Source organism: Rana temporaria, chromosome 9 (assembly GCF_905171775.1).
Source record: "Rana temporaria chromosome 9, aRanTem1.1, whole genome shotgun sequence".
Classification (NCBI taxonomy): Eukaryota; Metazoa; Chordata; class Amphibia; order Anura; family Ranidae; genus Rana; species Rana temporaria.
In genome coordinates, this window is record NC_053497.1 from 159821368 (window position 1) to 159833615 (window position 12248).

At 44.8% G+C, this 12248-nt stretch overlaps 1 protein-coding gene across 1 annotated transcript in view; it reads right to left on the reverse strand.

Annotated features, from left to right (window-relative positions):
* LOC120914250 (neural cell adhesion molecule L1-like) overlaps positions 1-12248 on the reverse strand; it is a 98316-nt gene that overhangs the window by 58298 nt on the left and 27770 nt on the right. The window contains exons 2-3 of the mRNA XM_040324874.1: positions 9056-9199; positions 8589-8700 (exon numbers count right to left, since the gene is read on the reverse strand). Coding sequence (XP_040180808.1) covers positions 8589-8700; positions 9056-9173 — 230 coding nt within the window. The 5' untranslated portion in view covers positions 9174-9199. The remainder of the gene's footprint in view (positions 1-8588; positions 8701-9055; positions 9200-12248) is intronic.

Genomic DNA, 12248 nt, shown 5'->3' on the forward strand with positions numbered 1-12248 from the left:
ATTTATCTGATAGAAAATGCCCAGAAAGTTTCTGTAAGATAGCTATGAAATGGGGGGGGGGGGGCATCCACGGTTGACGGTGGGGCCCAATTTCACTTCTATTTGTGTTTAAACATAGAGGTCATTGTATTTTAGGCATACTATAGGGTGTATTTAACCACCTCAATACTGGGCAGACCAATTTTCAGCTTTCAGTGCTCTTGCACTTTGAATGACAATTATTCAGTCATGCTACACTATACACAAATAGAGCTTTCTTTTGGTGGTATTTATTTACAACTTTTTTTTTTTGGTGATATAAGTGAAAAAAGAGCGAATATAAAAAAAAAAATTCTACTTTCCGTTTTAAAAGAAATCCCAAAAAATCAAATTTTGGCGAACATTTAGGACAAAATTTATTCTGCTATTCTGCTTTGGTAAAAAAAATCCTGATAACTTTATGATATCAGGATTTTGTGTTTGTGTGAAAGTTATAAGCCCGGATTTACAAAACACTTATGCCGAGGTATCTCGAGATACGCCGCGTAAGTGTAAGTATGCGCCGTCGTATCTGTGCGCCGTGCCCACAAAACTAGATACGTGATATATGGCGCATATTTACGCTGGCCGCAAGTGGTACTCCCATTGATTTCCTATTCACCTATGCAAATGAGGGAGATACGCCGATTCACGAACGTACTTGCACCCAGTGCATTATATACACGGTTTGTGTAAGTTGTACGTCCGGCGTAAAGTTATTCCCCATATAGGAGGCGCAAGTCATGCAAAGGTATGGACCAGGGAACACAGCTGTCGTATTTTATGTTGTTTACGTAGTATGTGAATAGGGCTAGGCGTAGATTACGTTCACGTCGTAGGCAGTGATTCAACGTATCTTAGGCAGTTGTTTTGACGTGATTCTGAGCTTTATGACGCTCAGTCCTTCATTTACATGGGGTCACGCCTCATTAGCATGGCTCACGCCCACTTCCACCTACGCTGGCTTACGCTGGGGAAACCCAGCGTATCTTTAACAGCGACTGGGGGCGAGTGCTTTGTAAATACTGTGCTTGCCTCTGTGCGCTGTGTCGGCGTAGTGTATATTCGATACGCTACGCCGGCATAACTATGCGCCAATGTATGTGAATCCGGGCCATAGAGTCTACAAACTAAGCTACGCATTATTGCAAATTGATCAATCCTAATGCACTGATGATCTCATTTCTTGAGGCCCTAAAATGTCAGGACAGTACAAATACCCTCCAAATGCCCCTTTTTTGGAAAGAAGACAGTCTGAGGTATTTAGTAAGAGGCATAGTGAATTTTTTTAAGTTTCTATTTTTTACCCACAATGCCTTGGAAAATGAAGATATATATATATATATATATATTTTTTATTTATTTTTTTTCTTCACAAAGTTGTCAATTTAGAAGATCTTTCTAACACATAGGGCCAGATTCTCGTAGTTTGGCGTAACGTAACCTATTTACGTTACGCCTTTCGCAACTTAGATGGGCAAGTGCTGTATTCTCAAAGCACTTGCTCCGTAAGTTTCGGTGGCGTAGCGTAAATAGGCCGGCGTAGGCCCGCCTAATTCAAATTTGGAACAGGGGGGCGTGTTTTATGTAAATGTTCTGTGACCCGACGTGATTGACGTTTTTCACGAACGGCGCATGCGCCGTCCGTGGAAATCTCCCAGTGTTATTGCTCCTAATACGCCGCAAGGACGTATTGGTTTTGATGTGAACGTAAATTACGTCCAGCCCCATTCACGGACGAGTTACGCAAACGACGTAACATTTTTAAATTTCGTTGCGGGAACGACGGCCATACTTAACATTGGTACGCAGCACTTATGCCACCATATAGCAGGGGTACGCCGGGAAAAGCCTAACGTAAACGGCGTATCTGTACTGCGTCGGTCGGGCGTACGTTCGTGAATTTGCGTATCTAGCTGATTTACATATTTCGCCGCGTAAATCAGCGTACACGGCCCTAGCGGCCAGCGTAAATATGCAGTTACGATCTGACGGCGTAAGAGACTTACGCCGGTCGGATCTAATAGAAATCTATGCGTAACTGATTCTAAGAATCAGGCACATAGATACGACCGCCCAGACTCAGAGATACGACGGCGTATCTGGAGATACGCCGTTGTATCTCTTTTGAAAATCTGGCCCATAGTATGTACATAGCAAAAATAACACCCCAAAATACAATCTGCTACTCGTCCTGAGTATGGCGATACCCCATGCGTGAGACTTTTCCACAGCCGGCCACATACAGAGGCCAAACATCCAAGTAGCACCATTAGGCATTCTGAATGCATAAATTACACATTTCATTTCCTGAGCTCCTATCACATTTTTGAAGGCCCTGGAGAACCACGACAATGGAATTGCCCACAAAATGACCCCATTTTGTAAAGAAAACAACCCAATGTATACTCTATGAGGCATAATAACTATTTTGAACATGTCATTTCTTTCCAAAAGTTTTTGGAAAATGTGGAAAAAAATTAAAACCAATTTTTTTCACAAAGTTGTCAATTTAGAAGATCTTTCTAACACATAGTATGTACATAGCAAAAATAACACCCCAAAATACATTCTGCTACTCGTCCTGAGTATGGCGATACCCTATGTGTGAGACTTTTCCACAGCCTGGCCACATATAGAGGCCCAACATGCAAGTAGCACCTGCAGGCTTCTAACACATAGCATGTACACACCAAGAATTACACCCTGGTAGATCCTTTTACCATCCATATCAGGAAATGTATCTGTACGCTCAACATGGTGACAAATGTGGCAATGGCCACATGAAAACATACCTTTAGAGCAAGGCATTTCCGTCAGCCAAATCTTGGATGGAGTGCTTGTAAACTCAGAAAGTACCACATTGTCTTTCAGGTTCCTGGCTCGCCTGGAGAGCAATAGAGTTTTGGGCTCACAATATTAGAGAGGTCGGGAGACCTTGACAAAATGGACCAATGTTTGGTCAGAATTGACCGAACTTCCTCCCATTGGACCCCATAAGTAATGAAGCGTACAGGAGAAGATTGGGATATTGTAATTTGGGAATGGGAATCTTGTATCTGTTTAGGGAAAAGGATGTCCCTACGTTCAGTTGAGGAGGCTCGTCTGCATGCATATTTGAAAAAAAATTGGGAGTAGCCTTGTTGCCTGAATCTGTTATATTGTTTGTTTGACTAATATTGATATGTAGTTTCACTTGACCAGTTCCTTCCTTCAGATTTGATACATGCTTACAACCCCTGGCGTATAAATAAGTTGCCTGTGTCCTCTACTGTATGATTAGGAAAATTATTTATGGGAAGAATTCACATTCGCAATTAATATACTTGACTTTTTCTGCCACACTGTGCTCTCCTCTTCCCATAGTTGACAGTTGTGCCATGCTGAGGAGTGTCCACACACAGCTCCAAATATTTTGATAGTCTTTCATACAAGCCTGACTGTTAGACATGGGGGGCCAGATCCACAAAAGAGATACTCCGACTTAACTGCTGTTCAGTCTGTGTGTAACTTTGGAAACGATCCTCAAAAGGCTTTTTCCAAAGTTAGGCAGAAGATCCGGCATGTGTAATTGAATTACACTGCCGAATCTTAGGATGCAGTACCGCATCCGCCGCTGGGGGCATTTCGAGTCGAAATGCCGTTGCTAGTATGCAAATTAGCACTTAAGGCGATCCACAAAGCTTTCCAGCTTCCTTTTTGCGCCGTAAGTGTTATTTTGCAAGTGTAAAATTAGGGCTGGTTCTACAAAGTGTAAACTAGTCACACCTTGTAAAAGCCCATTCCAGCGACGGCATTTGGTATGCTTTCCCGAGGGAGAACTCCACGGCAATTTGTAAAAACAAAACCGGCATGGGTTCCCCCCCAGGAGCATACCAGGCCCTTAGGTCTGGTATGGGTTGTAAGGGGACCCCCCCTACGCCGAAAAATCGACGTAGGGGGTCCCCCTACAATCCATACCAGACCCGTATCCAAAGCACGCTACCCGGCCGGCCAGGAAAGGAGTGGGGACGAGCGAGCGCCCCCCCCTCCTGAGCCGTGCCAGGCCGCGTGCCCTCAACATGGGGGGGTTGGGTGCTCTGGGGCAGGGGGGCGCACTGCGGGCCCCCCCACCCCAGAGCACCCTGTCCCCATGTTGATGAGGACAGGACCTCTTCCCGACAACCCTTGCCATTGGTTGTCGGGGTCTGCGGGCGGAGGCTTATCGGAATCTGGGAGTCCCCTCAAATAAGGGGGCCCCCAGATACCGGCCCCCCACCCTAAGTGAATAGATATGGGGTACATCGTACCCCTATCCATTCACCTGTAGGCAAAAAGTAAAAGTTAATAAACACACAACACAAGGCTTTTTAAAATATTTTATTATTCTGCTCCGGATGCCCCCCCTGTCTTCGTTATTAGCTCAATTAGCAGGGGGGGCTTCTTCTTCCGCTCTACGGGGGTCTTCCACTCTCCGGGGGTCTTCCGCTCTCCGGGGGTCTTCTCCGCTCTCCGGGGGGGGCTTCTCCGGACTCCGGGGGGCTTCTTCCATCTTCTCTCCTCTTCCGCTGTTGACTCGGCGAACCCCGGTTCTTCTGCAGCTCTCCGGTGCCTTCTTCTTCAGCGCTGGCTGCCTGCTATGTTTGTGTGTTAGCTCGATTTCAAACAGGCAGCCAGCGCGGTCTTCTGTGGCGTCAGGGTCTTCTGGTCTTCTCCCCTCTTCCGATGTTGCCTCGTCGCCTGTTGTCGCTGTAATGATGGAAGCGCGCCTTGCATCACATTTATATAGGCATCACCGTCCCATCATGCTCCGGCAGGTACCCACGTGGTGGGTGCCTACCCACGTGCACCCACCACGTGGGTACCAACCGGAGCATGATGGGACGGTGATGCCTATATAAATGTGATGCAAGGCGCGCTTCCATCATTACAGCGACAACAGGCGACGAGGCAACATAGGAAGAGGGGAGAAGACCAGAAGACCCTGACGCCACAGAAGACCGCGCTGGCTGCCTGTTTGAAATCGAGCTAACACACAAACATAGCAGGCAGCCAGCGCTGAAGAAGAAGGCACCGGAGAGCTGCAGAAGAACCGGGGTTCGCCGAGTCAACAGCGGAAGAGGGGAGAAGATGGAAGAAGCCCCCCGGAGTCCGGAGAAGCCCCCCCCGGAGAGCGGAGAAGACCCCCGGAGAGCGGAAGACCCCCGGAGAGTGGAAGACCCCCGGAGAGCGGAAGACCCCCGGAGAGCGGAAGAAGAAGCCCCCCCTGCTAATTGAGCTAATAACGAAGACAGGGGGGGCATCCGGAGCAGAATAATAAAATATTTTAAAAAGCCTTGTGTTGTGTGTTTATTAACTTTTACTTTTTGCCTACAGGTGAATGGATAGGGGTACGATGTACCCCATATCCATTCACTTAGGGTGGGGGGCCGGTATCTGGGGGCCCCCTTATTTGAGGGGACTCCCAGATTCCGATAAGCCTCCGCCCGCAGACCCCGACAACCAATGGCAAGGGTTGTCGGGAAGAGGTCCTGTCCTCATCAACATGGGGACAGGGTGCTCTGGGGTGGGGGGGCCCGCAGTGCGCCCCCCTGCCCCAGAGCACCCAACCCCCCCATGTTGAGGGCACGCGGCCTGGCACGGCTCAGGAGGGGGGGGGCGCTCGCTCGTCCCCACTCCTTTCCTGGCCGGCCGGGTAGCGTGCTTTGGATACGGGTCTGGTATGGATTGTAGGGGGACCCCCTACGTCAATTTTTCGGCGTGGGGGGGGTCTCCTTACAACCCATGCCAGACCTAAGGGCCTGGTATGCACCTGGGGGGGGAACCCATGCCGGTTTTTTCTTTGAAAATTGGCATGGAGTTCTCCCTCAGGAATGCATGCCGCTGTCATTTTTTTTTTTTCCCGACGCAACCTTTTTAAGCCGTCGCGATCCTCAAAACTCGGCGTAACGTAACTTCGCGCATGCGCAGTACGGCCGGCGCGGGAGCGCGCCTCATTTAAATGGGACTCGCCCCATTTGAATAGGAACGCCTTGCGCCGGCGGAATTTTAGTTACACAGCCTGAAATTTCTAGATAAGTGCTTTGTGGATCAGGCACTTAGGTAGAAACTTTAAGGCAGTGTAACTTAAATGGGATTTTTTAAGTTACGCCAGGTTTTTGTGGATCTGGCCCGGGGACCACATTACCATATTTTTTTCCAGAATATGTGCTTTTTTTTCTTGAATTTTCACAGACCTTATGTTAAGTGGCTGTTTTAGCTGTACAATAAACAAATATTACAATATGACACACATATAGCCTGTTGTAATAAATGTCAGTTTGGATGTACCATAACAGCATGTATAAAAGATGCCAAGAGCAATTTTCTCACTCTTCTGAACACCTCAGTACAGTGAAATTTTTAAACAAGATGTCCATTGTGGGACAGATAATTTACATATTACAAAGGCCTTTCATATATATATATATATATATATATATATATATATATATAACATTCTAAAATATATATTATCACTTATATTGATACAACAGATACGGTAAATAGCTGAAGAAGGAACTCTAGCCAGAACATTTTTGTTCTTGAAGTTTAGGTATGCATATTTTTTGCAGAGTTACATTGGTCCAACTTGGACTAATGTAAGTATGCATGTGCCATACCTGTGGGATCCCTGAAGAATCTCTCACTACAGTGAACACAGGGTTCCATGCCGGGCGGCCGGCCTTCTGCTTTGTGAGCAATGGAGGTTACTTGCTCGGAGTGGGTGCCAATCATGGAACACTTTGCATTCTCTCATAGAATGCAAAGTATTCTTTGATTGGACAAAGTAGAGAGGCAGGGCAGTGACGTTATCTCCACCTTGTCCAATCAGAAATTCTCATTAATTTAGCAAAGTGTTCTATGAATGGCACCCCAGAGCACGTAAGTGAACTCCTGTGTTCACTAAGCAGCAGGGCAGTCACTTGGCATGGGACCCATAAACTAGTGGCAATCAGTGGAGTAGTGGTGACTACTGCAGTGATTTCCCACTTCCACGGAAATCCCACACGTAAGGCACATGTGTACTTATAGTGGTCCATGCTGGACCAATGTGACTATGCAAAAATTACATACCTAACCTTCAACTTTAAAGTGGATATAAACCCCATTCATGAAATCTGACCTGGGCACATATATCTGTAGTGTTTACTTATCTCTCTCCAAAGCCCCAAGTCTTGTGTCTTTCTGCTGCTTCGTTGCTCTGTTATCAGCATGATAACTTCTGACAAGTTCTCTGACACGGGAGATAAAAGCAGCTGGAAATGTATGTCAGGGATGGTGCTATAAATAGATTAGCAGAGAGCTGATCTATTGACAGCACAGCTCTGCACCTTTCTTCCTTTCTCTGCCTATGTTGAGGGGGGGGGGGGGTTGTGAAACTCTCCTCCAATCAGCTGCCACACAGTGTATGCCAAGACTCTCCTCCCATTGCTGAATGCAGAAGTAAAAATTCTAACACAATGTTAACTTTCTAAAGAGTAGGAGAAAGCTGAAGACAGCAGATATACATTTAAACCTTATGTAGGGAGATTTGTTTATTTTTGTGCATCATCTGAGGCTGTTCACTCCACTGGCTATAGGATAGGGTTTACTTACATCCACTTTAACTTTGTCAGTTTTTTTTTTTTTGCTGTCTGTGTCCCTATAAGTTTTTTCTTTCACTTCTTGTGTACAATGGTGGTCAAAAAGGCAGGAAGTAAGGTGAGATCTCTAAAACAAACTTCCATAATAAAAACATCTTTTTGACAGAAAGTTTTATAACTATCAGATTTTTTGTACTGCTTTCTCTATGAAGGAGACTACCTTCTTCCTGTCTTCTTCCTGTCTCAGAGACAGTTGTCACCTGCATAGCAATAGATCCCCAAAGGGAATCAAAGCTGATCTAATGTGACTAAGTAAAAATTGCCATACAATACCTCTGCTTTAATTTTATGTTTTTGTTTTCATCCCGGCTGTTTTAAAGGATAACTAAACATTTAATAACCATTAACCTTACTGCTATCTATTAAAGCGGGGGTTCACCCTGTTAAAAAAAAAAAAAATGTTTTTTTTTATTAGACCATTACATTCGGCATCGTAGCGCGAGCTACGGTATGCCGGTCTTACATTTTTTATCCCCGTACTCACTGTGCTATCGATGATTGAAGAATCCGGGGAATGGGCGTTCCTATGGTGAGAGAAGGTGATTGACGGCCAGCCCTGGCACGTCACGCTTCTCCGGAAATAGCCGAAATAGGCTTGGCTATTCACGGCGCCTGCGCATAGCCTGTGCGCAGGCGCCGTGAATAGCCGAGACCTACTCCGGCTGTCTTCGGGGAGCGTGACGTGCCAGAGCCGGCCGTCAATCATCCTCCCTCTCCATAGGCACGCCCATTCCCCGCGGGAGTCGGATTCTTCAATCATCGATAGCACAGTGAGTACGGGGATTAAAAATTTAAGACCGGCATACCGTAGCTCGCGCTACGATGCCGAATGTAATGGTCTAATGATGTGAAGGAGGGTGAACCACCGCTTTAAGTATTACATCTGATTATAAGAGAGATTCTTACCAGTGAGTAATGGGAACTGGAGATCCAAAAAATTTACAATGCAAGAAGACTTCTGTGTTCTCGACTGCATTGTATGTCATTCTGTCTGGTGTCAGGATTTCTGGAGCCAGCTCTGGGAAAGAAAAGAAAAACAATATAAGTACCACATTCTGTTTTATTACACTTTTTGAGGGAAAGTATAGGTTAGACCACCTTAGACTGATATAGTTAAGATATAGGTGGACGATTGTGGGAAGAATAACCCAGTGGACTTGCATACTGTCATTCAAAGCTATTCCAAAAGCTAGCTCATAATATCAGGGTTTTTAATGCTGCATAGTCCAAACAAGGAGTGACATTGAGAGATGTGTAGGTGAGATTGATCAGGAAATTGATAAGCTCAACAGTTGGTAAGCTCAACAGATATGTAATAAGCAATACATTCAGTGCCCGTAGTAGTTGCATATAAGGTGAATAGATGGACTTACCTACAACATAAACATAGGCATTTTCAAGGATGCGCCCATGTTTGTTGCGTGCTTCACATTGAACAACTGCTGTGTCAGTAGTCTTCAAGTTTTGCAGGATCAAACTTCCACCCTCCATTTTCACATTTGGACCCGATTCTGAGACTGTCACATGGGAAGAGGTTACATAAATCTTAATATAAGTGATTTTTTTATATAGGGATTAAAACAATTTGGCATAGAGATCTTTCTCTATGTAGGTAAATAATTTTTGGTGTAAATATACACAAACAAGAACAGACAGCAGATCATGCAAGCAGTGCAGCTGAAATGCATATGTAAGCTGCTATTGCTGACCTCTTCCTCTAGTTGATAGGCTATTTCTAGCTTTTAGTCACTTACTTTGTCTACTTTAGTCACTTACTAACCATGATGCCCGTGAAAGTCTGAATTCATGAACTTCGCATTACAGAAACCTGAAACCAAATAATCTACATGAAATCCAGTCTGCTTGCGTTTTTGAGAATGAGTGGTCAGCAATGAAAAGGTGTTTTTCTCACCACAGGTTTCCTTTAAGACCTTGAGGTTAAAGCAAACAAGAGTGCACCACCAATGATTTTAGGGTCCAGATATAATGTGTGTGTACCATATATATATATATATATATATATATATATATATATATATATATATATATATATCAGGGTAAAGGGCAATGTACTTCAAGTGCCAAAAAAATTCTCCCTTCATCAGAGCTAAAAACTGTAAACATAGACATGTAAGTAATCACATGATTGTAAAAAGTAATGTCATGAACATAAAAAAAATTCTGGCTGTTGTACTTACTGGTGTTCAATAAAAATGATTGAAAGTAAAGCATAGTGGACAACATTTCCTGATTGTATACTGGCACCACTTTGGAATAAGGTTAGCAATCAAAAACCAAAACACTCAGGCCGCGTACACACGGTCGTTCGCAACTGACGAGCCATTTCCATTGGTTCCCTGCTGAAGTGGCCTGATGGTCTGATGTGCGTACACACCATCTTTCCAAAAACCGATTGGGTCAGAATGCGGTGACGTCAAACACACGACGTGCTGAATAAAACGTTCAATGCTTCCAAGCATGCGTCGACTTGATTCTGAGCATGCGTGGGTTTTGAACCGATGCTTTCTGTACTAACCATCGGTTTGGACCGATCGGGCAGCGGGCCATTGGTTCGATTTTGAAGCATGTTTTAAAATTTTGGACCGAAGGACAACAGACCTTTTTCTCTGGACCATGCTTGTGATCAAGTACAAGAGGAGGGAGACAGTGGGGGTTATTTACGAAAGGCAAATCCACTTTGCACTACAAGTGCACTTTCAAGTGCAGTCGCTGTAGAAATGAGGGAGACATGCAAGGGAAAAAAAATGCATGTTTGCTTGCACATTATTGGATGATAAAAATCAGCAGAGCTTCCCCTAATTTCAGAGCTTCCCCTCAGATCTACAGTGATCTACAGCGACTGCACTTACAAGTGCACTTGTAGTGCAAAGTGGATTTACCTTTCGGAAATAACCCCCAATGTCTTGCTAGACTACATTAGAGTCTTGCATATGGCAGGAATGGATGATTAAAACCTCTACATACAGCACAATGAGCACTCCTTCCACCCCGAAAAAATATATCATGGCCATGGGTAACAGAGTGAAGTAACTGGAAAAAATATGTGACCTTATGATAACACATGTGACCTTATGAAAATATGTGACCTTATGATAAATGATAACACAGCTGTAGCACCATAGGCACATGCACAAATGTGTTTGTGTTTGGCGATGAAGAGGAACCTACCCTTGAGGACCTGCAAAAATACAGTCTTGAATACACTTGAGGAGGAGGTTCCCCCTCCTGATTATATTACCCTAACAATACAAACTGTAACCTGAAACATAAATTAACATGAGCTAATTAACTAATCATTTACCCAGCCTAGATGACTCAGAGGTTTGACCTTTCAGATCAGCCTTGCTTTCTCCCTAGTTTAGAAGACACAATCCACATTATCATAAGTATAAACACAGGACACTTTCTCACAATAGCAGGAGCCCACCAGTAGCAGAATATCCATCTCCTCCAATGTACAGGGGCCAATGTGTTCAGCTCTTTCCATTAACATGTATAGTTCGGAATCAAATAAACCAGGAATAGTCTTTGTATATTTCCTGGGAGATATTGTGGATAAATATTACTGTTCCATTTGTTGATTACCCTGTGCCCCTAATAGACACAGGGTAACTTAGACATAAGAGGGACATGGGGGGCTGAAACAAAGTTTTCCCAGCTCTCTCCAAAAGCCCCTGTCCCGTGTGAGTCTCTCACATCGCTCTCAATCTCCCATACCGGGTGAGTCTGTCACATCGCTCTCACTCTCTCAGGCTGCGTACACACCATCGGTCCAAACCAATGAAAACGGACCGAAGTTCAGTTTCATTGGTCCAAACCGACCGTGTGTACGGCCCATCGGTCTTTTTTCCTTCGGACAAAAATTAGAGAACTTGCTTTAAAATCAAACCGATGGACCGCTGATCGATAGGTCCAAACCGATAGTTAGTACACAAAAGCATTGGTTCAAAATCTGCGCATGCTCAGAATCAAGTTGACGCGAGCTTGGAAGCATTGAACTTCGTTTTTTTCAGCACGTCGTGTGTTTTACGTCACCGCGTTCTGACCCGATCGGATTTTGAACTGATGGTGTGTACGCACATCAGACCATCAGGCTGCTTCAGCGGTAAATCGATGAAAACGGTCCGTCCGGACCATTCTCATCGGATGGATCGACCGTGTGTACGCGGCCTCATACTGGTCATTGGAATTTCAATATGGCACCTCATGACAATGAACTCTGAGGATCTGAAAAAAATAATTGTTGCTCTTCATAAAGATGGCATAGGCTATAAGAAGATTGCCAAGACCCTGAAACTGAGCTCCAGCATGGTGGCCAAGACCATACAGTGGTTTAACAGGACAGGTTCCACTCAGAACAGCCCTCGCTATGGTTGACCAAAGAGATTGCTTGTGCTCAGGGTCATATCCAGAGGTTGTCTTTGGGACATAGACGTATGAGTGCTGCAGGCATTGCTGCAGAGGTTGAAGTGGAGGGGGGTCAGCCTGTCAGTGTGTCAGAAACCATGAATCAGACCGAGACAGAAGTGCAGTAAAAATCACACT